The sequence below is a fragment of the Polypterus senegalus genome, chromosome 2 (assembly GCF_016835505.1).
Source record: "Polypterus senegalus isolate Bchr_013 chromosome 2, ASM1683550v1, whole genome shotgun sequence".
NCBI lineage: Eukaryota > Metazoa > Chordata > Cladistia > Polypteriformes > Polypteridae > Polypterus > Polypterus senegalus.
Genome location: NC_053155.1, coordinates 271528511 through 271554423, shown reverse-complemented (window position 1 = coordinate 271554423; position 25913 = coordinate 271528511). Strand labels below are relative to the sequence as shown.

General features: G+C 37.2%; 1 protein-coding gene across 10 annotated transcripts in view; it reads right to left on the bottom strand.

Annotated features, from left to right (window-relative positions):
* cnksr2a (connector enhancer of kinase suppressor of Ras 2a) overlaps positions 1–25913 on the bottom strand; it is a 763738-nt gene that overhangs the window by 557514 nt on the left and 180311 nt on the right. For all 10 annotated transcript variants that reach the window (XM_039745560.1, XM_039745565.1, XM_039745561.1 and 7 more), the window contains exon 2: positions 17083–17246. In XM_039745560.1, coding sequence (XP_039601494.1) covers positions 17083–17246 — 164 coding nt within the window. The remainder of the gene's footprint in view (positions 1–17082; positions 17247–25913) is intronic.

Below are 25913 nucleotides of genomic sequence, written 5' to 3'. Positions count from 1 at the left end.
GCTATGAACCGATTGCTGTAAACAGGATTGAAAACAAAAACAAGCCTTTTCTACCTTATGCGTCCAGCCCTCCCTCTCTCGCTCTCTCTCTCTATCGTGTGTGCGTGTGTCTCTTTCACGAGCCTGGAGTGCCTGTGTGTGTGTGTCGCGCTCTCTCTCTCTCTCTCTCTCTCTCTCGCTGCACAGGAAATGCACAGGGATAGACTGAACATGTACAAACCGAAAGGGAAACTGGCTTGTTCGTATACGAGTGTGTGGTCATGAACCGAGGCAAGAGTTTGGCAAACTTTTTGGTCGTAAACCAATTTGTACGTGTACCGAGACGTTCGTGAACCAAGGTTCCACTATATTTAGATTTTGATGCACTTTGTTTTTGTTCTTGTATATACACGGTTTTTGTTTTCCTTGTAAATATTTTTGGCATTCTTTGGACTTTGTTACATGTGTAGTTTCTTCCTGAACTCCTTTTCTTCATTTAGGAAGACTACCAATTTTTGTGTATATACATTTGTCTTTATTTTTCATTTTTGGAGATTGGAAACTGTATACAGTATATTGCTCACTATTTTTGACAGGGACATAATTTTTGTTATTTTGTTGCACCTGTAAATAAACCCACTCGTTTTGGAAATACCACCATTTTGCGTCTCTGTCTCCATGTCTGACTTCTCACAAATTTGATCCAGGTCGGTCTTGCACTACAAGATGCCCCACTGTGTGGTCTGGTGCCAACCTTGCAACTACACAGGGTGTCATTTATTCAGAACATATATAATATACATTGCCTTAGGAAGGCAAATTATCATTAAAGACCTCTGCCATTTGCACAGTCACCTTCCTACACTCTCCCCCCAAATGATCAGAACATTAGCACTTGCATCAGTAGATTTAGAAAGTTTTTATCCAAAGGCCATAAGGATGTATGCATTCTCACTCACATACTGTACATACATACTTGCGTACAAAGGGTAAACATAAAAAGAGCCCCACCCTGATGTTAGCAGGAGCAAACATAGTCAGGTGAAACTAGTTGGACTTCATGAGATTTAAGGGCATTTTTATTATAGTCTTAAAGCTACTGAACAGTCATGCATATTGACAATTGACAAAGGCCTGACTGTTCTATTATATACGCGTATAATCCTGCATTGCAGTTATAGTCAGTTGTTGGTATTGTACTACTCACATGGTATGTGGAAGACATTATTATTATTATTATTTTTCCTAAAACTGATCAAAAAATGTCTGATTTCATTGTCCTAATTTCCAGGTTTAGGTGGATGTTCCAGATAAAGTACGTAGATTTTTGTAAAAAAATCAAATTCTCACTCAGAGGATCTGTTCAAAAGTTTTTTAAAATATAGCAGGATCTAATCAATAACATCTTAGAATAAGCATCTATATTGAGGAAAAGTATACTCTTCCTTGCTTCATCAAGGATTTGATTTGTTGCCTGGCTCTTGTCTCTTTCTTTTGGGTGAGGGTTGAATTTTGTTTTTGTTATTAGCTTTTTATTAAAATTAATAACATTTAAAAATATATATTTTATTGTATGTCCATTGTATTTCCCTGACATTATCACATAGGACAACTGAAGAGTTATAATAAATGGTTCCCAAAATGGGTCAATAAAATAATAAATTACTCAATGGATGATACAAAATTAAGAGCAAAATAAAGCTACTCTATGCCATGAATTACATATTCCCATGAATCAAAAATAAAGAGAGCAGGGAGAAGGAGCTTTTATGATTTAAAACTTCTTTCCACACAAATTCTTACATTATCAAAGCTCTAGGAATTCACCTATATGTCACTAAATGTATTAAATCATAAAGAGAGAGAAGGATGACTACACAGAAAATAAACATCAAAAGTAACAAACACCAAATAAAACCTCAACAGACTTTGTCCCAACAGAAATCACAGCAGCAAGTAGCAGCCATTAAGTTCTTCCTGAGATTTACTTCCAGTATATCCCTGATGATACCCTGTGCCAAATGACTTTTGAAAAGACAGGAAAAAAAAGAAGCCCCTAAAATGTTTGTTCTGTCCTGTCCTGTTTTAGTAGAAATTTGCCTAAAATCTATAGGCTTCTCCTGCTGTCATCAAGCACTTTGCAGGAATGATGCAGGTTTCCTCCCAGACAGCCTTGGTTTCTCTCTCTGTTTTACAATGATGTGTAACTATCCCTGAGATTGTTTTTGCTATGAAAGAAAATGACTGTCACTGCTGTAAAACCCAGCTGTATTAATACATAACATACTTTACATGGGTGAATTGAAGAGGTTTACTTTATTTTTTTTTTTTTATTTTATCACAATCCATACAAAGCAATCAAGTTTTTACAAAAAGAAGAATTGAGTTAAGAACAGATCAATCCCCACCCCTGAGACTGTAAAATATTACAGATTAGATCCTGCCATGTTTTGAAAAAAGTCTGTACGGATCCTCTAACTGAGTATTTGATTTTTTCCAATTTCAAATAATATAACACATCAGTTTCCCACTGACTTAAAAGAGGAGAGTTTGGGTTCTTCCAGTTTATCAGAATAAGTCTGTGTGCCAACAGTGTAGTGAATGCAATCACAATTTGTTTGTCTTTCTCCACTTTAAGCCCCTCTGGAAGAACCCCAAACACAGCTGTTAATGGGTTAGGAGGGATTGTGAGTCCAAGGCTGTCTGAAAGGTAATTAAAAATTTTTGTCCAGAATAATGTTAATTTGGTGCAGGCCCAGAACATGTGACCCAGTGAGGCTTGGGCTTGGTTGCAACGTTCGCAGGTTGGATCATGCCCTGGAAACATTTTGGAGAGTTTTAGTCGAGACAGATGTGCTCATATATAATTTTGAGTTGTATAATTGTATGCTTTGCATATGGAGCTCGAGTGAATTCTCTGCATTGCTACTTTCCACTCCTTTTCTGATATATTAATTGAGAGATCTTTTTCCCAGTGTCCTCTTGGATCTTTGAAAGGAAGGGATTGTAAAATGATTTTATATATTGTAGAGATGGAGTCTAATCCTTGAAATTGAGCAATATTTTTCCAGCGTGGATGAGGGTGCAAGATGAGGAAAATCTGGAAGGTTCTGTTTAACAAAGTTCCTGATTTGAAGATAGTGAAAGAAATGTGTAGCTGGAATGTTAAATTTGGAATGTAATTGTTCATAGGATGCAAAGACGTTGTCTATATAAAGATCTCTAAGCAAGTTAATTCCAAATTTTTCCAGATATTAAAACTGCATATGTTTGTGAAGGTTGAAAGAGGTGGTTCTCTTGCAGGGTGCCACAGATAGAAGCTTCTCCGTCTTAAAATGCTTTCTACATTGGTTCCAGATTCTAAGTGAGTGGAGCACAATTGGGTTATTAGTGTATTGCCGATAACGTGTGTTTATTGGAGCACAGAGCAGGGAATACAAAGAAGTACTGCAGGATTTTACTTCTATTGCGGTCCAAGCCTGTGTATGTTCTTCTATTTGTGTCCAGGTTCTTATCACTGTATATTTGCTGCCCAGTAATAAAACTGGAAGTTAGGTAGAGCCATGCCGCCTTCTGCCTTTTGTCTTTGTAGGGTCGCTCTTTTGATGCGTGGATGTTTTGAATTCCAAATAAATGAGGTTATTGTTGAATCTAATTGCTTAAAGAATGATTTATTAATGTATATTGGTATGTTTTGAAATAAAAAAAGGAGCTTAGGAAGAATATTCATCTTAACAGTGTTAATTCTTCCAGCTAGTGTGAGATGAAGGGTTGACCATCTATGCAAGTCTTGTTTAATTTTTTCCATGCAGACGCTAAATTTTGTTGATAAAGAGCTTTATGTTTACTTGTGATGTTTACCCCGAGGTATTTAAACTGTTCTGCAATGATAAAAGGTAGGGTGTCTAATCTAATATTATATGCTTGAGAATTCACTGGAAAGAGTACACTTTTATTCAGATTAATTCTGAGACCAGAGATCTTTTGAAATTCTGTGAGTGCTGCTAAGACTGCAGGCACAGAATTTTCTGGGTCCGATATATACAGTACCATGTCATCTGCATATAATGAGATTTTCTGTTCCAGTCCTTCTCTGCTAATCCCCTTTATCTGATCAGTATTTCGACAATGTATTGCCAGTGGTTCAATGGCAATCGCAAACAGCAGCGGTGACAAGGGCATCCTTGTCTTGTGCCACGCTCTAGTTTAAAGTAGTCTGAGCAAATGTTATTGATGCAAACTGAAGCTTCTGGGTTAGTATACAGTAATTTAATCCATGCACAAATGTTGGGCCAAACCCAAACTTCTCCAAAATAGTAAAAGGTATTTCCATTCAATCATGTCGAATGCTTTTTCTGCATCCAATGATAATAATATTTCTGGGGTGTTTGATTTAGTTGGTGAGTATATTACATTAAACAGGCGTCGAAGATTTGAAGATAAGTGTCGGCCCCTAATAAATCCAGTTTGGTCTTGTGATATTACTGAGGGGAGCACTTTCTCCATCCTTCTAGCTATGATTTTAGAGAGTATTTTAACGTCGTTATTCAGAAGTGAAATTGGTCTGTATGATGCACATTGTAATAAGTCCTTATTTTGTTTTGGAAAGACAGTGATTAGTGCTTGGCGAAAGGTTTGTGGAAGAGATTGGTTATCTCTGGCTTCTGTAAATGTTGCTAATAGGAGGGAGCTAGCTGAGCGAGAATTTCTTGTAAAACTCTGCAGGGTAGCCATCAGGGCCTGCTGCTTTTCCACCTTGGAGTGACTTTATAGCATCTAGTAATTCTGATAATGCAGAGGTTTATCAAGTTCCTCCACACTAAAAGCGTCTATTTGTGGTATCTGTAATGTATCCAGAAATGCATTAGATTGTATATTGTCTTCTTTAAACTCAGTAGTATATAGGGATTTATAGTAGTCTCTGAAAGTGTGCATTATATTTTTGTGATGATTTTATCTCCGTTCGTGTTAGTGATTACCGAGATTGCGTTGCACTTCTTGCTTGTGAATTTGTTGAGCTAAAAGCTTATTAGCTTTCTCTCCATGTTCATAATAATGATGTCTGGATTTGTAAATTAGTTGTTCGGTTTCTTTAGTTGTCAAGAGGTTTAATTCTGAATGTAGAGCCTGCCTCTCCTATGTAGAGTCTCGCTTGGTAGTCTGGCATGTTCTTCATCTATTTTAGTAATTTCGCTTTTTATCTCTGCTACTTTCTTGCTTCGGATTTATTTCTGTGGGAAAGATATGAGATAATCTGTCCTCTTAAGAAGGCCTTAAGAGTTTCCCAGAGTATTCCTGCAGAGATCTCAGGGGATGTATTTGTCTCTAGAAAGAATTTGATTTGTTTGGATATAAATTCAGTACAATTCTCGTCAGCTAATAGAAGCGGTTGAGGCCATCTGCGGGTGAGTGTATGGGGCTTAGTAATTTCAGCTCCAAGATCATAGGTGCATGGTCTGAAATAACAATAGCATCGTATTTACAAGATTTAATCTTAGGCAAGAAGTTATTATCTATAAAGAAGTAATCAATCCTTGAGTAGCAATGATGTACTGGTGAGTAGAAAGAATATGTTCTTGAATTTGGGTTTAAAAACCTCCAGGGATCTGATAAGTTGTGATCAGTTATAAACTTTGTAATTATCTTTGCGGTGTTAGTTGCCGTTCCCCCTGTGGAGGAAGTCTTATCTAAAAGTGGATTTAGAACACAATTAAAGTCCCCAGCCATTATAACTTTATGAGTGTTCAGATTGGGAATGGATGCAAATAAATTTTGTATAAATTCCTTATCATCAACATTAGGTGCATAAACATTTATCAAAATCATTTTACAGTTAGATAAGTCTCCCATGACCATTACATATCTCCCTTCAGGATCCAATACTACATCTGATGCTACAAATGGTACTGTTCTATGAATGAGAATTCCCACACCTCTAGTTTTCTTCGTAAAACTAGAATGGAACATTTGGCCAGTCCAGTCTTTTTGCAGCCGGAACTGATCCTTGCTTAGTAAGTGGGTTTCCTGTAAAAATACTATTTTAGCATTTAGACCTGTTAGGTGAGAAAGTACTTTCTTTCTCTTTAATTCGTGATTCAGGCCTTTAACATTCCAGCTTACGAAGTTAACTGTCCCATCATGGAGACACTGATTCTGAGTTTTTGATGTCATTTTATAGTCTTAACTGGAAGTGAGATAGTTTAGGTCTTAATTTCCTATTTCCCCAAGAGTTGTTGCCATGCAGCTTATTATTACGTTGATAGTTATAATTATAAAGATTGAGAGGATAGATTAGGTATAGATCAAGTCTGCTCTCTTTCTCTCCCCCCCTTTAGAGGTTTAGTTTAACAAAGAAAAATATTTAAAACCCCTTTCAAATGTCTGAGATTTATTTTATTTCAGTAGAAACAGGCAGATAGACTTTTGAAAGACTATTTCAAAAGCATAAATATGGAAATTTTAGTTTGTCCCTTTGGGTCTGGGGAAAAAGAAGTAAATTGCTAAACAACAAGTCTTATTTGGGATGTTTGTATCCTGACCCATTTAATGCTATGCTAAGAACACACAAGTTCTCGCATGAAAATAGTCACATTTCGATGTGTTTCTTTGACAGCACATGACTTGTAGGAGGATTTGTTAATATGAATGAGTCAACAAAGCCTAAAAAGTTGAACTAATGTCAGATCTGTCATATAATAATAAACTTGTTATGAAATCTTGTTCAGTAAGTAATGAAGGATGAGAAATTTTCTCTGATAATAATTCAGGGCAAAAAAATGTTATAGAGGTAGATTCCTGAACTGTTCAGTGTTTTTTATTGATAAACAAACTTATTTGGATAAAAAAATAATTAATGTTGCAGTATGTTGATAAGTGGTACATTTTGCTGTAAAACAAAACAAAAAAATCTCATTAGGAAAGATTGTATTTGTCAGGAAGTTTTAGAATTAGCTATTAACAAAACCATCTGTTAATTCATAGGTAAAAATTACTTAATTTCATTAATTTATAGAGTAAACATACTGAATCACGGTACTGCCCAAGCCTGCCTCATCCTAAGCTTTTACATTGCTTATTGCTCTTCTTCCACACCAGTGCATTTGTTTTGTTTGAACCCGTTGTGGATTGACTTACTTGAGGTCCCCTAGTCAGACGCCAGCCTCAAGCTGCCATGGCCTATCTGTTAATACAAACTTTGTATATTACCTTCAGTAAGTGACCCATAGCAAGCATAAAATGCAAATCACTGTGTGGTAATTGATGCACACAACACTGATTTTAACAAACCAATTTAACAATTATATTATGGGCAATAAATACAGTATGTGCAGTATGAAACACAATTCTGGCTTTTAGACAGTGACAGAATGAATAAGCAGTTTGAATTAGTTGCAAATAACACAATATGAGAAACAAGGTCACTCCTCTAACATACACAATGGCCTGTCTGGCCAGTCATCCCACAACATCCACACAACCCTGAATGAACGCACAGCACAAAACAGCACAATAGCAAAATATATGTCCCTACCTTTATAAATTTTTTGTTTCGATGTTCTTTGCAGCAAAATTCTTTGTGATTCCTATGAAATCCAGTTGTTGAATCACTTTTAAGGGGCACCAGTGTTAGAATGTTAAATCTGTCTTGTTGCACTATAAAATTAAGCTTATTTTATGCCATAGTCTGCTTTGATAAAAAGTACTCCTCATTGGCATTAGTGACATGTAATTAGGGATGGACTGGCCTCAGTAATTGGTCCTGGAAGTTTGTTTAGACTGGCACAACATAATTAGCCAGAAACTAACTATTCTTGCACCCTTCAATGAGCATGTGCATATTTTTCTCTAATGATTTAGAAGTAGTACAGTATAGTGCACTCAGACCTCCGGGTTCATTACTGCACTTCCAAGATGCAGGTTTTTGTTTCAAACAATTTCACAATTAATAAATCATTTTTGTTTCTTATTGATCTCATTGTTTAATTATCTGACCTTTATTCTTTCTCTTGTTTTGCATTAATACAATTGCAGTAATACTGTAAATTGTATGAGTAAGAAAGTAAGAGATACATTTTTGCAATATCTTTGAATGTTTAACTTTTTTGCCATTTTCTTTTTAACTCTAAAGGTTTGCTTTATTTGTTTGCTTTATCATCAAGTCAAACTTGATGATGATAAACCTAGCAGACCCCAGTGCAAACAACAATGAATAGTAGAGGGTGGCTTAAATAACCTGAACAAAATATTATAAAGTAAAAAGAGGATTTTTATGTATCTAACACAAAAATGCTTGCTTCAATCAGTAAAAACATGGAACAAAGTCAGCTTGTAATTTTTAAAAACATGGAATCTTGGAAACAGCAGCTTAGTTCGGAGTAGTAGTAGCAATAATAATAAATTAAATGTATACGGTATAGTGCTTTTCTTACCTACTCTAAGAGCTTTACATAAGCATTGAGGAAAGAATTCAGCGACTATCAATGTGCAGCATCCACCCAAATGAATGATTTAGTGGCAGTCGTTCTTGCACCAGTACACTCACCACACATTAGTTATCAGGTAGTGAAGGCGTGAAAGAGACGGTTAGCCAGTGAGGGACTTGGGATGATTGGGGTGGCCAGAATGACCAGGCTATGGTGGGCAATTTAGCAATGACATAAGGAAAATTCCTACTCGTTTAAAAGATGGAAAGGGATTATTTTTGGCCACAAAACTGATGTCATGACTCTCTATGTCTTACGTGCAGGACAGTGCCAATTTTTATAGCATAGTGTCCGCATCACCATACTGGGTCATTGAGATTCATGCACAGAAGGCACAGTAGCCCCAGATGGCCTCACCAAGATATCGTTTTAAGAGGAACACAAGCATGTCCTAGATGGTCCCCTATCCAAATACTGGCTGGGCTCAGAAGCTAGATTACAAGACATCCTGCAACCACAGGGAGCCAACCCAGAACTGAAATAGGGAAACACTGGTATGGGGGACTTAGTGTCATAAAGGGACACGTTCTGCAGAAGCCACAATGTCTCCAGCCTCTCTGATACTCTTGCTGATGCTTTATTCTGTTCTGCTAGTCTTAACTACTTGTCTGTTCATGGCTTCCCAGCTAATGTTAACTCCACTCTATGTGTTTGAATAATGTCTGTCTCTCTCTCTCCCACTCCTGCACTCACTCTGTCTTGCAGCTTATTGCTCAACAATGCTACACAAAGAGAGAGTGCTTTGGGGATCATCCCATTAGTCCCAATAGTCAGTCCATTCCTGCAGGTAATGTAAGGCACATCCGTACAGTAATGATAGTTTCATTTCCCTAAGAAGTTACAGAACAGAAAGTAAAGAAATTAATCTAATGACTGTTCTGCCCCACAAATTAGGGTCCCTAAAATGTGCATAAATGAATTTAACTGCTAAAAATGACTACATATTAATCATTTTAAGAGTACTGTCCTAAATGACTTACTGTATACGTACAGCAATGGATTATTGCTCATATATAAAGCCCTTGTGAACATGAATTTGTTTGTCATCAATCAATAAGAAATTATATAATTTTAATGTGAGTTGTTTGTAATTAATGTACTGTAACAATAAAATTGTGTTATAACTGAAGAAAGTGATCTTTTTCTTGGCAAGAAGAAGAGTTTCTAGTGCAGTTAATTTTTTTATTTGCAATTACTATAGTAGCCACAGTTTAACAAAATCAATAAGCTGTACCTTGTTAGTGGTCATTCAAAATGAAACTAACGTCTTTGAAGTTTGTGAGTCCCAAGATGGCTGAGGTGTAGGGTTAGTGAGAGTACACTACTTATATTATTTGCATACCTAACAGAAAAAAATTACCAGTGGTAGATTATTATATCAACGATTTTCCAAGGATAGAGAGTGTGAGGCACTCTTGCGGTCAATCGTTTTCTTTTAAATGAATATTTGACATATTTTTCAGTGTGTTTCTTTATTTGAACAAGTTGTGCAGATATTCAAATGTAAATCACTTTGGTACCAACAGTATTCTATAGAACAGTATTATATAACTTTTTCCCTGGTGACCTTCCAAAAATTTCTTCCATATTTCTGCATGACAGCCCATCATATCAGACCTGTGTATGTACTTACATAGGTAGCTATAAAAACAGAAGGTGTACTGAAAAATAAATATTAAGATCACCGGTGTTACATTTTTGCTGTAAAAGTAAAGGGGGAAAAAGAAAACCTACAATAAAAATGAAAGACTAATTTTAATTTACACCTGTATGTTATTTATTGACCACCCACTCCAGCCCACAGAACTCAAATTGCATCCTATGCTGAAAAAGATTGATATCAAGTGGAGAAGCCTAATTTTGGAAAGGCTTTGTTTTTACTGTAATTGTCACATTCATTTGAAGGTTTCCACTTGCATACTTTAAGTAATAGTGTATGAGTCATTACCAAGTCATGTTCCATAAGCCAAAAAGTAAACATTCATAAAAAAATACAAAAAAGCAATACAGAAAAAAAAATTATTTTAAAGGTGCAATCAGCCATTTTAAAAACCTAAAGTAATATATAGATGTTCAATGCCAGGAAGGACCATATATTTATTTTTTCTGGGTTTAAACAGAGATCAATATGGAGCTGCAATGTTCCCAGGTATACTGAAGATGCATTCTTCAGAGAGAGTGCCGGTGATAAAAATACAATGTGCTTTTTGTTTGTTTTTGTTTCCATCCCACCAAAGAAGGCACTGGTCATGGCAGTGCAGATAAAATCTGGGGTACCCTTCTTTTCAAATATGCACCAAGCGATTTCTTTTTGGGTGGAACGGAAATCATCATCTCGGGGTGTCACTGTTGTACTTTGGTCATCTCAGTTCAGTTTGCAATAATACCCCATCTTCATTGTGCATCATTTTCATTATTCTTATTTAAGGACAGTAACAGGGCAACATGTATTTTCCAAGGCAGTTGTTCCAAAAACACTTTAACTGTAACTAAGGGCAGAAACTGTCTAATCATCACTTGGACAAATAATATCCAATGTTGTTGACTTCTGGACCAATGGGAAGCTTGTGGGGCCTTTGTGGGTCCAAAATGGTTCAATCTAAGTGGTGTTTGTGGTGCCTGCGGTTTGCTTAGTGCTGTAGTGTTTGTTATAATTGAATTCTCCGCTCATTTTTTAAATTAACATTTTAATCAATACAACTTGATTACACTTTATGAATGCAAGGAAATCTGATTCATTGTTTAAATTTTGCGATTGAAAAAAGTCAGATTTTTACATGAGTAATGGACATGTCACTATAGTGATCCAGTTTATCATCTCACAGCACTTGCCTAGTAAAGTGGGCCTCTCTGGCAGTGTCTTAAATTGGTGTAAATCCTACCTGGCAGGTAGAAAATTCTTTGTGAGTTGTGGTAATCACATCTCAAAGACACATGATATCCGATATGGTGTTCCACAAGGCTCTATCCTGGGTCCGCTGCTCTTCTCAATCTACATGCTTCCGTTAGGTCAGATTATCTCAGGTTACAACGTGAGCTACCACAGCTATGCTGATGACACACAGCTGTACTTATCAATAGCACCTGATGACTCCGACTCTTTTGATAAACTAACACAATGTCTTACTGGTATTTCTGAATGGATGAATAGTAATTTTCTCAAACTAAATAAAGAGAAAACTGAAATCTTAGTAATTGGCAATAATGGATTCAATGAGGTTATCAGAAATAAACTTGATGCACTAGGATTGAAAGTTAAGACGGAAGTAAAAAACTTAGGGGTAACCGTTGACTGTAATCTGAATTTTAAATCGCATATTCATCCAACCACTAGGACAGCATTTTTTCACTTAAGAAACATAGCAAAAGTTAGACCTCTTATATCATTGAAAGATGCGGAGAAATTAATTCACGCTTTTGTTTTCAGTAGACTAGATTACTGTAACGCACTCCTCTCAGGACTACCCAAAAAAGACATAAATCACTTGCAACGAGTGCAGAATGCAGCTGCTAGAATCCTAACTGGGAAAAGAAAATCTGAACACATTTCTCCAGTTTTGATGTCACTACACTGGTTGCCTGTGTCATTCAGGATTGACTTTAAAATACTGCTTATTGTTTATATAGCCTTAAATAATCTCGCTCCATCTTATATATCAGAATGCCTGACACATTATATTCCAAATCGTAACCTTAGATCTTCAAATGAGTGTCTCCTTATAATTCCAAAAGCTAAACTTAAAAGAAGTGGTGAGGCGGCCTTCTGCTGTTACGCACCTAAAATCTGGAATAGCCTGCCAATAGGAATTCGCCTGGCAAATACAGTAGAGCACTTTAAAAAACTGCTGAAAACACATTACTTTAACATGGCCTTCTCATAACTTCACTTTAACTTAATACTGATACTCTGTATGTTCAATTCATCACAATAACTATTCATAGTGGCTCTAAAATCCATACTGACCCCAACTCTCTTCTGTTTCTTTTTCCGGTTTCTTTGTGGTGGTGGCCTGCGCCACCACCACCTACTCAAAGCATCATGATGCACCAACATTGATGGACTGAAAGCCAGAAGTCTACGTGACCATCATCATCAGGTCCTTCCATGAAAACCCTAAATACAAAGAGGACTGTTTGATTTATGTTAGGTAGATTGCCCAGAGGAGACTGGGCGGTATCGTGGTCTGGAAACCCTACAGATTTTATTTTTTTCTCCAGCTTTGGAGTTTTTTTTTTGTTTTGTTTTTTCTGTCCACCCTGGCCATCGGACCTTACTTATTCTATGTTAATTAATGTTGACTTATGTTTATTTTTTATTGTGTCTTCTATTTTTCTATTCATTTTGTAAAGCACTTTGAGCTACATTTTTTTGTACGAATATGTGCTATATAAACAAATGTTGATTGATTGATTGAAAGAGTATATCTTAAGTCTGCTGCATCAGAGTCCTGGCTGTTTTAAAACACTGCAAGCATTCTGTGGCTGTGGTCTCCTTCAGGTCTTCAAGGGGCCTCCGAAATGCTTTATATGGGTTACCTAGGTACTATTACCTCAGTTCATCTAGAGGTACAAATCCTTCCTGACGCATTATAGTGCATTGCCAATTTGTTCTGCAAGATCATAACTTCAATATCAGCATTCTCAGTGAGACAAAGATGAGCAACTTTGGAGTGTCAATCATCCCAACTGGTACAGACCATTTTTGGAAGCATCACTAAGAATCTCTCTCAATTTTTTAGGGAAAAATGTTAGGTGTCTCAAGTCTCAAAACCATACAGGTGAGTTGTAATAGAAACAGCCTTACAGATCACCAACTTGGTATTCTTTATGTTGTGGTCTTTATAGAATCAATGGCACAGAATCCTGAAAGAGATGCTGGCATGCTATATACACTGCTCACAAAAATTAAAGGAACACTTTAAAGAAACACATTAGATACATCAGATCTCAATATGAAGTTGGATATCTATACAAATAACGACAGGGCAATGTCTTAGGAACAAAAGGATGCCAAGTCTTTTAATGGAAATAAAAGTTTTCTGCCTACAGAGGGCTCAATTGTGTAGACACCCTAAAATCAGAGTGAAATGAAGATTTGGCAGGCTAGTCCATTTTTTCAAAAACTTAATTTCTGCTACTCAAAATGCTTTTCAGTATCTTGTGTGGCCCCCACGAGCTTGTATGCATGCTTGACAACGTCGGGCATGCTCCTAATGAGACGACGGATGGTGTCTTGTGGCATTTCCTCCCAGATCTGTATGAGGGCATCCCTGAGCTGTTGTACAGTCTGAGGAGCCACCTGGCGGAGCCTAATGGACCGAAACATAATGTCCCACAGATGTTCTATTGGTTTTAAGTCAGGGGATCGTGAAGGCCATTCAATTGTTTCAATTCCTTCATCCTCCAGGTACTGCCTGCATACTCTTGCCACATGAGGCCGGGCATTGTCGTGCATTAGGAGGAAACCAGGACCTACTGCACCAGCGTAGGGTCTGACAATGGGTCCAAGGATTTCATCCTGATACCTAATGGCAGTCAAGATGCCGTTGTCAAGCCTGTAGAGGTCTGTGAGTCGCTCCATGGATATGCCTCCAAGATCATCACTGACCCACCACCAAACCAGTCATGCTAAACGATGTTACAGGCAGCATAATATTCTCCACGCTTCTCCTGACCCTTTCACGCCTTTCACATATACTCAGGGTTAACCTGCTCTCATCTGTGAAAAGCACAGGATGCCAGTGGTGGACCTGCCAATTCTGGTATTCTATGGCAAATGCCAATTGAGCTCCCCGGTGCTGTGCAGTGAGCACAGGGCTTAGTAGACATTTGGGCCCCTCAGGCAACCCTCATGAAGTCTGTTTCTGATTGTTTGGTCAGAGACATTCACACCAGTGGCCTGCTGGAGGTCATTTTGTAGGGCTCTGGCAGTGCTCATCCTGTTCCTCCTTGCCCAAAGGAGCAGATAATGGTCCTGCTGATGGGTTATGGACCTTCTATGGCCCTCTCCAGCTCTCCTAGAGTAACTGCTTGTCTCCTAGAATCTCTTCCATGCCCTTGAGACTGTGCAGGGAGACACAGCAAACCTTCTGGCAATGACACGTATTGATGTGCCATCCTGGAGAAGTTGGACTACCTGTGCAACCTCTGTAGGGTCCAGGTATCGCCTCATGCTACCAGTAGTGACACTGACTGTAGCCAAATGCAAAACTAGAGAAGAAACAGTCAGAAAAGATGAGGAGGGAAAAATGTCTGTGCACTCCACCTGTTAAACCATTCCTGTTTTGGGGGTCATCTCATTGTTGCCCCTCTAGTGCATCTGTTGTTAATTTCATTAACACCACAGCAGCTGAAACTGATTAACAACCCCCTCTGCTACTTAACTGACCAGGTTAATATCCCATAAGTTTCATTGACTTTATGCTATACTCTGATTAAAAAGTGTTCCTTTAATTCTTTTGAGCAGTATATTAAGCTTCTTTAAATTAAACACATTTTTAAAATTAGTCAGTTAATTAAAATAATGAAAAGGTGTGCACTTCACAGCATAATACGTTGACAAAGCCAATCAGTTTATGAATCAAATAATTCTCACAAGAATAAGACTACCTATACCTCGAGATCTTACCTACTTGACTCCTAGTATTTTACAGATTATTCTTCAAAAAAAAAAAAAAAAAAAGTTAGGACAGAAACTGAAAACATTTACCTTTGATGAAATTATACTGTCCCTAGTTAAGCTACTCTTAGTCCATATCATTTATCAGAAGAAATGTTGCACATGTTTTAATAGAAGGTCACCTTTTAAAAAGTTTATTTTTTTTTGCTCATTATAGTATATTAATTTAATAAACAAAAAATCATGTTTATGCACTTAATATACAGTACAGTATTTTAGCATTTGTGGTGTTATTTACAAAAAAATCCAGTAAATATTTATTAAGTTGATGAGATGCAAAACAATGACAACACCTGTTAATAATGCAATAGAGACGTTATGGAGAAACAGTCACAAATCACAGTTGGATATGAGATATAACCCTAATTTTTTCCCACCAGAACTTGTATAATATTCATTTAAAAAAAAATAAGAAATGTTCTTCATTTTGATGTTAATCCTGTTTGAAGTAACAGTATGTTTCCATGAGTAAAAGCAGACTTTCAAATATTAGATAACAGTTAGCTCCAAGGTATTCTTAAAGCCTTTTTATTCTTGAGGTTTTACCTGCAGCTAAGCCTTTATTTTTCTACTACACTGCCTTCTTTCTCTTATTTCATATATTCCTATTGTTGTGTAAAAGTATGATTTCTGTGGTATTCCAGTCTGTGTGGTGCCTTAACACCTCACTCTCCTTTGCACTGCAGCATATAACAGTAATGGTTGCCTCACAGTTTTCTTACTAGATGACATACCAAGAGTAACAGGGATTAAGGGTGAAACAGTTTTGGTAATGCTACTGTCAGAAATGATAATGACCTCAGTTGAAGACATTGTTTGCAGATAACAATGATGTTAGACACCCAGGCTATAGAACGATGACTTCTGGTTAGCCAGTTAGGTCACTTGTAAGTCTGCTATCTGACAAGTTGGTCAGAACAAGGGCAATTAGCCAGAGGAGCCTCTATGTACAAGTTAAATCACAGCTACAATATGAATGTCAACAATGTGTTGGCTGGTTGGTTGGAGTTTCGAAAAAAAAAAATTGATCACAGTAGTGTGAAAAAATAATTAAGTTTTCATTTTTTAATGAGGAATAACAATTTAGACAACCTCTATTAATATTAAATGATCACTTTAATGACATTATGACACTTTTCCTTACAATTTATTTAAAATTTCATTCTATTTTTCTTTATAAATGAGATCTGCAAAAAATATTTTCCTATTTAATGATTGTGAAATTCATGAAATACAGTATACATTTTCCATAAATCTTCTTATATACTGTATTAGATAGAGAAAATGATCTGCAATTTATCTGCATTGTGTTAAACAAGACTGAATTAAGGATAAATACAGACAATACTGTAAAAATGCTAAAGAAATCCACCTGTCATATTAAATGTTGTATTAACATCACCCCCTTGCCTTGTCCAGAGCAACAGGAATACCCAGTCAGCTTAGCAGCTGGGCTGATCACTCAGAGATCACCCATTTGAGTGCAGGAGGAAGCTCAATTGTGTTATTCACGGTAAGAACATATTACATTAGTGTGATCAGTGGTATAGCCAGTCTCCACAAACAGCAACTTTAATCAGGGGTGAATTTAAATGAATTAAATTATTAACCATTTTCCCTGAAGTGACATCACCAGTCCTTGCTGAAGAGTGAGTAAATGTTGTCAGGAATAAGACAACATTTCTCTAGATAGTAGGATAAGTTACTTATTTTGCCATTCAGTAGATGACCTAATAATTGTAATGTGTCAGATTCAAGTTCAGTCATGAACCCAAACTGTTGAGTACAATGTAACTTTAACATTTTAATCCAGTCCAATTGTCTGTTAGACTTCATTTACTACACACAGTTTTAAATTGATTCTCTTATGTTTTTCAATATTTATATTTACCAACAGACAGAATGGTCTCAATTTTGAATAAAAATGCATTTGCATCTTACCAGTGCACATAAAAGATCAACTGCTTCTAGTATAAGCTCTTGATGACCTATACGAGACACTCCAAGATCTTCTAGTTCCTGGTGTGTGATGCGAAGAAGCTGATCCCCACTGATCTTCTCTTTCTCAAAGTTTTTAATGTACTGTTGAAGGCAGTCATCCAGCCCTATAGAATACAAAAGACATAAGATACTTGCTTACAAGATGAGACAGGGCCATTTGTATTACAAATGTTATTGCAGATGCTTAAAATTCTAGCCTTTAATTTTTGATCGACCTTCCCAATGTAAATAATATTAGATATGTTAATTGCAGACCACAGTAATATTTCCATCCATCCATTATCCAACCCACTACATCCTAACTACAGGGTCACGGGGGTCTGCTGGAGCCAATCCCAGCCAACACAGGGCGCAAGGCAGGAAACAAACCCCGGGTAGGGCGCCAGCCCACCGCAGGGCACACAAACACACACACTAGGGACAATTTAGGATCGCCAATGCACCTAACCTGCATGTCTTTGGACTGTGGGAGGAAACCGGAGCACCCAGAGGAAACCCGCGCAGGCACGGGGTGAACATGAAAACTCCACGCACGGAGGACCCCACAGGAATATTTACTTTAGTTAAAGACACAAGTAATTCATAATTCCTGTTGTGAGTGACACTCTTCATTTCAGTCTATGTTAGAATTTCCCAAAAGAGTATAATTTATGGGTTATTGATGCATGATTTTTTTTGTTTACAGCATGCGCATTGTGAGTCTCTCTCGCACGTGTCCTTTTCTCCAGTAATATGACTGATAGGTCCTTGTATTGAACATATTATTAACGTACTATGCTTACTGTTCTGGCTTGATTACATTAAGCACATACTCTTCATCCTATGCTTGTGTTACATTCATACAACTGGTAACATTTTATGCTAAATAAAAGTACTGTATTTACATCACGACGTGAGAAAAACAGAATGCTTAAAGAAGCAAAACATCTTTTCAGAACTTCTGACAGATAGCAATTATATGATAAAAAGTGGCAGAATACGGTGTTCTTTCTAAAGTATAATTTGAAAAAAAGAATACTATTATTACTATAATTATCACCCTTGCTTTTACACATCAACATTGTGCCAACTCATCCATTTACTGAACATTTCATTTAATGAATTAAAGGGTTGTGGACGCTATCCTGGCAGCACCGAGTACAAGGCAGAAATAGGCAACAGACAGGACACCAGTCCACCACAGCTGAAAAGAAGCTAAAATAACAAGCAAGAAATAAGAACTAAGAATGTTACATTTTCTTTAAAACAATTCTCTGTACTAAATGTTCTCAGACTTTGTATGGTTGTCAAAATTAAAATGACTAAAACATCATCATACAGAACCTAGTGGACCCAGCTGTAGGGTTGCAGGGTGCTGGGGTGAGAGTCATGAACAAGGTACAAAACAATCAAATGCAGGATACACTTTTCCACACACCCATACTGATTACAAAAGGCCAATGCAGAATTACCATTACACCTAATATACATGTCTTGTGGATGTAGGAGAAAAATGGAATTACAGAAGAAAAACCAACGCAGAAGTGGTAAGAACATACAAACTCCACATGGTAGGCTGGCACAACTGTCATATTCACACTAAATTTCCCCAAAATGTTTCAAGACCCATTGGGAATTTAACATTTGTGGCCATAAAAATATTTATATAGATACAGATAATATATCTGTAATGTGTGCTATTTGGTGTTAACATTACATAACATAACATCTGTTTTCATTTTGGAAATGATAGTCACATTCTGAGACCTCAGATCTCGGGTACCGTATGGACTTTAGAGATTATTGAACAGACGAGTCTGTGTCAGTTATCTTATAAAAGGTTTTCAACAGTTGTGCACAATACCTACAGCTCCCTGTCACTAACTGAAGGCTCACATAACAAAGGCGTGTAGTGATGTGAAACAGCTGCCACACTGTGACGGGTCATGATGTATCTGTATTGATTTTCCTCTAGAAGGCAAAAGTAGGCTGCTCAAAATGTTTTGGCAGATCCTCTGTCAACAAACAAAGCTGACAAAGTTGTGCCAAATTGTTTGTGTAAATGTCCAGCTAACTTAGGAATGCCTATTGCTCCATCTAATTGAGTATACTCAGTACATGCAACTTATAAAGCAAATATGGCTGGTGTTTAAGGCAACTGAGATACTGACTGAGAAGGAAAATCATCCACCAGTTTCTTAGCAAATGCATACTAGAGCCCATAGGTGTAAAAAGAGGCAGTGAGATCTTATTTTGCACTGTGTGCACCGAAATTCAAGTCTCCATCTATTTCTCTCTCTATTGTATATACTGTATGTGTGCTGTTTGATACCTGCCTTGAGGAATAACACTAAAAAAATCTTACTGAACAGTTGTTGTAGCAAGCAGCAGAGATTTTACACCACGTCCCATCTCCCAAACAGAAAAGTCATCAACATTGTTGGCAAAATCGTTGTACTTCCCATATCTTTTATACTTCACATTAGCAAGACAATGCCAATCTCAAACTGAAAAAAAAATGTGGTAAACAGCCAGCAAACCATTTCTCTGAAAGTAACACCACATTACAAGACAAGCCAAATTCAAACTTAGAATGAGATGTTACAATATTTAAAGCCAGTTATCTATTTTTGAATGAAGTTTTTTTTTTTTAAGTTATTTTCACAAATCTGTCTGTCCTCATTGGAACTACTTTGCTCCCTGAGGAATGAAGAAGTTAGAGCATGCTATACACATTTTAAAATTCTAAAAATCTATTGATGAGCACTGGCGAATTTACAGACTTGTCTATTTTAAAGCAGAGAAACATTAAGTAACACTTAAATAGTTTACTGTTTCAAATTTACTTTGAGATTAAATACTTCAATTTGTATTTTTTTTTTCTTTCAACAGACATTCCATACTCCAAAATAATGGAATATCTGCACATATATGCAATGAAGCACGCACACCTTGCTGCAGGACATGGAATGGGTCAGAGTTACATATGGGTGGTGTTAAATGACCAAGTATTACTATTGTCACACTTGCGTGAATGGGAGACAGTTTACGGACTCAAATAATGGTAATTGCTCACAAGACCGGGGGTTGGCGCTGTCTCTAACTCTCTCTCCTCTTTTCCCCACAGAACAACTGAAGAATCACCCTAATAATGATCATTCTGACTTACGAAGTCACTTCTGGTTCCAACCCTCCAAGTCCCACCTCCAGAGGATGTCACTTCTGGTTCCCAAAAATGCCACCTGCCTAATATACCACTTCCTGCTATTTCATTATATAAATGTCCACCATTTTTACTTCGATCAGTTCTGTTTTGGACTCAAGTCTGTAAAGATAAAGCTATAATTTTTGACAAACCTTCACTAAACAAGGACAGTCCCCAAAACTTTGACTTTGTTTTGTGTCTTTTGTTATACCATATACAAAAAATTGACATTAAATGCGGATTTATTCAATTTTCTAATAATTATGGTATTTCTTTAATACAGTGGTAATAATATTGTTTATTAACGGTAAGTACCATTCCTTACTATAACAGAATGCAGGGGTAGGACTTGTTATAGGTTAACAGTCTAGATTCTGATCCTGTCCCTTCCCACTCTCATCTCTGAGGCATCTTGCACATGCCTGAGTCATAGCAGCTCACTTTTCCTGCTCCTTGAAAGTGTAAGAGATATGATGATTATGTCCATAAAAGTAAACAATAAAAGCAACTTATGTGGAAATGCATCAAAGATAGCTCTGTGTCACTTTTTGCTAAAATCATTCTCCATACTTCTGTCACACTAGAAATAACCTCATAAATCTTAATTATCCTAAGATTATGTTTCTTGGACACTGTCATTTATTGGAAATACTTCACAATGAACTGCCTTCGGTCATGCTCAGATGCAACAAATAATTTTAGCTTGAGACTTCAGCATAGACTTTTAATCTCCCTGGAATACTTTGATATTTTTTTTGTTTAAGAAATTTGCAATAGCTTGCACACTTTGTTTTTAGTTTGTTTAAAGAGGTGCATATTGTACTTGAAGTGTGCTGCCTCAGCCAGCCCCATTTTAATTAAATAATTATCTTGTGAACAGGTGATCAGGAATTAACAGCATTTAGGTGGGGCTGGTAGGGATAATGAGGGTTGGAAATGCTCATAAACACAGAGGCGGGCAGGGAGATTCAGTTTACGGGAGAAAAACAGAAAGACACCCAGGTGTGATCGTAGCGGTGGGAGTATCACAAACAAAAGAGAAGCTTTGTTTTAGAAAAAGTTTAAATGGCTGAGAGAAGAAAAGCGAGGGAAGGTGAGGTACCCTGTAACTGCCAGCATTACGTCAGAGAGGTTGTGAGGTGGGTATGGTCGATGATAGTGAAGGCTGCTAGGAATACCCTTTGGCAGCAAAGTGTAGTAAAGTGAGGTGGCGAGTGCACTCTGCTGCCATAGAGTAGAGTTGAAGAAGGCTACTGGGAATACCTTGAGTGCCAGAGTGGAAGGCAAAGCAGAGCCAACTAGCACAGTGAAGAGAGCTAGGCTTTGCTAATGACTTGTGGGCTGAGTCTTAGTAAGGGTCTTTATGTGTTGCCTGTTCAGGTGTTGGCATTTCTGAGTGTTCCAATGTTTGTTTGGTTCATTCTTAAATAAACACATTTTAAGAAGGTTCTAAGAATAACTGATGGTTTTATTACTTTCCTGGATTTTACCCATTTTATTCTTTCAAATTGTTTGTAAAATGTTAATGATTTATTGGACTGTTTATTTTATTTACCCTTTTGCACAGTAAGCTTTGTAAACTTTTGCACCTTTATTTCAAAGGCCTATCTCATGTCTCTCACTTGCCGTGGTGTTCATCATCAGTTTAACAAACAACTAGGGGGTCAGTTCCCATTTGAGAGTCGGGAAAGTTCCAGCCTGGTTACCCTTGGCACCCTCCACATCCAACAACTAACAATAGTGCAAGAATCTTTTCATCACTTGAGTTGGAAACTGCCATCTATGAAAGTAGCTTTAACCCCATGATTTTGTTAAAGGTTATCAAACATTTTATGTACAATACTAATACATGCAATTATAATCTATTATCATCACTGTTATTTTTCACAGCCTGTTACAAAAATATGTAATAAGCAAAACCCCAACTTTCAAATCTGCCAGCTACGTCTCCAAATGCTTCTGAAGGTTTCTTATTTGATTGAATGTGGAGTCTTTCCCTAGGGTCTTTGCTTAGTGTGGTCTAAGCTCTGACAGTTTGCAATGCAACTGCAAATAACATCACAGAATTAATAATATGAGCTTTCCTGATGCCCACCTCATCCTGACTGCAAGACAAATTGCACATGATGAGTTTGCACTATATTACACTGACATCTGAATTCTCAACCCAACTACCACCTTTATGTTTATTAAAAACAAATCTGTAATAGGCATTATTTATTAACATTAGAACTGATGACATCTGAAAAATCAATGATTTATGGATTAAAAGAAAGTTGCCTTTGTACCACAACTCTTTGCTCAGGCGTTTTCATGGAGACTTAAGGTGTTCCAAAAATGCAGCCTCCACTCTGCAGCTAAATGCTTTTGTGTCTGTTGAAATCCATTTATTTAAAACAGCATCTTATTTAAATTATTTTTTTTTTCCTTCAAGATAAACCTCTTCCAAAGTGATACATTTTAAGGCAAAGTGTTAAAACACATGATGGACACAGAACAGGAAACCTATTTGCTTTGGTCATGCAAATACCTTCAAAATCGATTTTCCAAATTTATGATGTCACAACTTTAGCAATTTTAATGCAATATTGAGGCACAAATGGTGGATACAATGTGAAATTTGAATGCAATTAAGGGACATGGCTTGGTCAAAAATGTTAAAGTAAATCAATTGCAAAACAAAGTAATCTGTTTATACCACAAACTGGAAGCTGAACCATCTATCTATCTATCCATTTCCTAAACTGCTTATCCAGGGCAGGTGTCATGAGACAACTGGAGCCCAGCAACCACAGGGCACAAGGCAAGAACAATACCCAGACAGGATGACAATACAGCACAGGGCTGAACACACACACAAACACACGTGCACACACATGCACAAACACACGCTAGGGCCAACTTAGCAACGCCAATTCCCCTATTGTGCATGTAACCATGTTAATGGCACTAATTTTCTTTATTAGGTATGCAACTAGATTAATAATCAACAACAAATCTTAGGTAAACCAGCACTGACCTACTGTGTAACCTCTGTGGGAAAAGACTGTCCAGGAGCAGAACTGATAAATTCTGCTATATGATTTAAAAGCATCAACATTTGCCATAAGGCTAAATAGACTGGTTCACTTGTCTATTTGGATTCGTGTTGAGTTTTAAATGCACTTCATAGTACATAACATTGAAACCGTGTAAAGTTAACTAGATTTTGTCTTTTATGCTTACTGGTATAAAGGCAACAATTTTGAATATTCTGTAAGTACTAATGACTATTTGACATAACTTTGTGAAGGGTGAAAATTCACATCACCAATCTCAGAGTCAAGTTCATGATGCCTTTATCTACTATATATATTTGACCACATTACTTACTGATGGTTAGAATTATATCTTAGGTGGCAATTACAATCTCCGGTGACTTAAATATTAGAAATCATTTCCAATGAGAATTTTTAAAGCTATTATGATATTTTGTGTTCTTTAGAGTGTCTTGTCCTCCTTAGAGGAAGAAGTCACAAAGTTATTTTATTTTGATGTTAGATGCTGTATAATAGATTACATTTGGTATCTATGAGTGGTGTTCAGAATCAAGTATTTTTTTGTTGGAAAAGAAAAACACAAATTCAGTTATTTTCTTTTATTTACTGCCACCAATCAAAATCATTTCACAAAACTACTGCATTAATTTGAAAGGATATTTACTTCTTAGTGTAGTTAGTATTACAAATGTGCAAGAACCAAACTGATGTTATAGAATATAGTTTATTTAATACAGATTTTCTTGATGTGGCCGGTGTTCCTGTGTCTTACGGTTTGATTGCTAGCCTAGTCAGGGTATTCATGGCAGTTGCATGGTCTCCCCATGTGAACGTGGATTGATTGGTATGAGTGAATGGGCCTAACGGTGGAAGATCACCAGTTTCATTAAAGACTTTAAATTAACAAATTTATTCCTACACATGTTGGGAGGTAAATTACATCTGCCCTGTTCAGGTTCTGGTGAAGAAGTAGCTCGCATTTACTCGGGGCTCAGATTTCAGCAGTCATTATAGAAGTCAACCCATACAAACACACATACTGTGACAATTGAATGGGCTGATTTCTGCTCAGGGGCCTATATTACAGTAATATGGTCTTCATATTTTCCAAAAGATCTTCAGAAGGCAGAATTGCTTGCATGCATACAACAGAATAGCATCATCTGTGTATAAATATCTGTACTACAGAAAAAAAAGCACAATAGGTAGACCCTCACCTCAGTACGCAGTCATAATCTTACCATAAAAGGCACAGTTCTAAGGTTTATTTATTCCCCCCTACAGCCGTATAAATTACTGGATGGTCAAAAATTACTGCACCAGAATCTGTAAAGTAGCAACCTCTTATCTGCATTATACTTTATACATAAGAATTGAAAACAAAACAGAAAGAAAGAAGCCAGGAGAGTGTAAAACAAAATGCTACTCCTCTTATATTATGATGACAATATTTGCAGTACTGGAAATCTATCTAGTCAAGTCTAGAATAGCTCATTAATGGTCCAGTTATAAACAAGGGTAAAAACCAAATGATAATAACCACCTGTGTTAAAGGAATATTCCACCCAAAAATTATATATATATATATATATATATATATATATATATATTTTTTTTTTAAGTTACTTAACCCATGGTCTTGGGTATAATGCTAAACTGCAGCAAAATCATAGGGGTTGTGACAGGATTGGCATTCCAGCTACTGTAAAAAAAACTTAATGCAGCTCTGAAATGACAGACAGGACTCCATTCTACCCTCTGTGGGAGTAGCTCTGCTGCAGCCGCCCATACGAAGGCTGCTCACAGTATATAGGGGATGGGGGAAAGCCCACGGAAGCCCCATCCTAGAAAGAGTCAAAACCGTCAGAGAGCCAACGGAATGCCATTGGAGGAGCTGCATAAACTACTCATTTCAGTGGTTACACTCTCTGATGTGGGCAGACCTGAGACTGTAAGTGGATAAACCTTTTATTGGTCTGGTCGCTCTGATGGCTGTCATTCTCAGGGAGTATCTGTTGCTGTTGCAGATCCGATGGTGTCAGATGTCACTCCTTTCACAAGCGTATTATGAGACTCAGATTACAGAATTCTCTGGGTGCCTTGTCTGTTGTGTATGCTCTGAACCCGGTGAGTGATGTCTTGGTAAGGGAGACATTTTATTCACAACTTCATTTGGTGGTTGATGGGTGCCCACAAGGTGACACTTCTCTGGTCATGGGTGTGCAAACACTGGCAGTGACAGGAGGATTGCATCAGTCCCCATGGGTCTGGTGACCGTGGTGAAAATGGCTCCATGTTCCTTTATTTTGCCAAAGGTCAGGGGCTGCGGATCGCTGGATCCTGGTTCCAGTGCCCTAAGCTGCATTGCTGGACTTGGTACTCCAATACAGGTGGTGCGGTGAAGGAGATTGATCACATCCTCAGGGGCAGACACTGGAGGCTCTTACAAAATATATGGTCTACAGAAGTGCCCAGTTTGTGAATTCTGACCACAGACTTCTTGTTGCTATTCTGAAGATCCACCTTAGGTTTAGTAGGCTACCACCTAT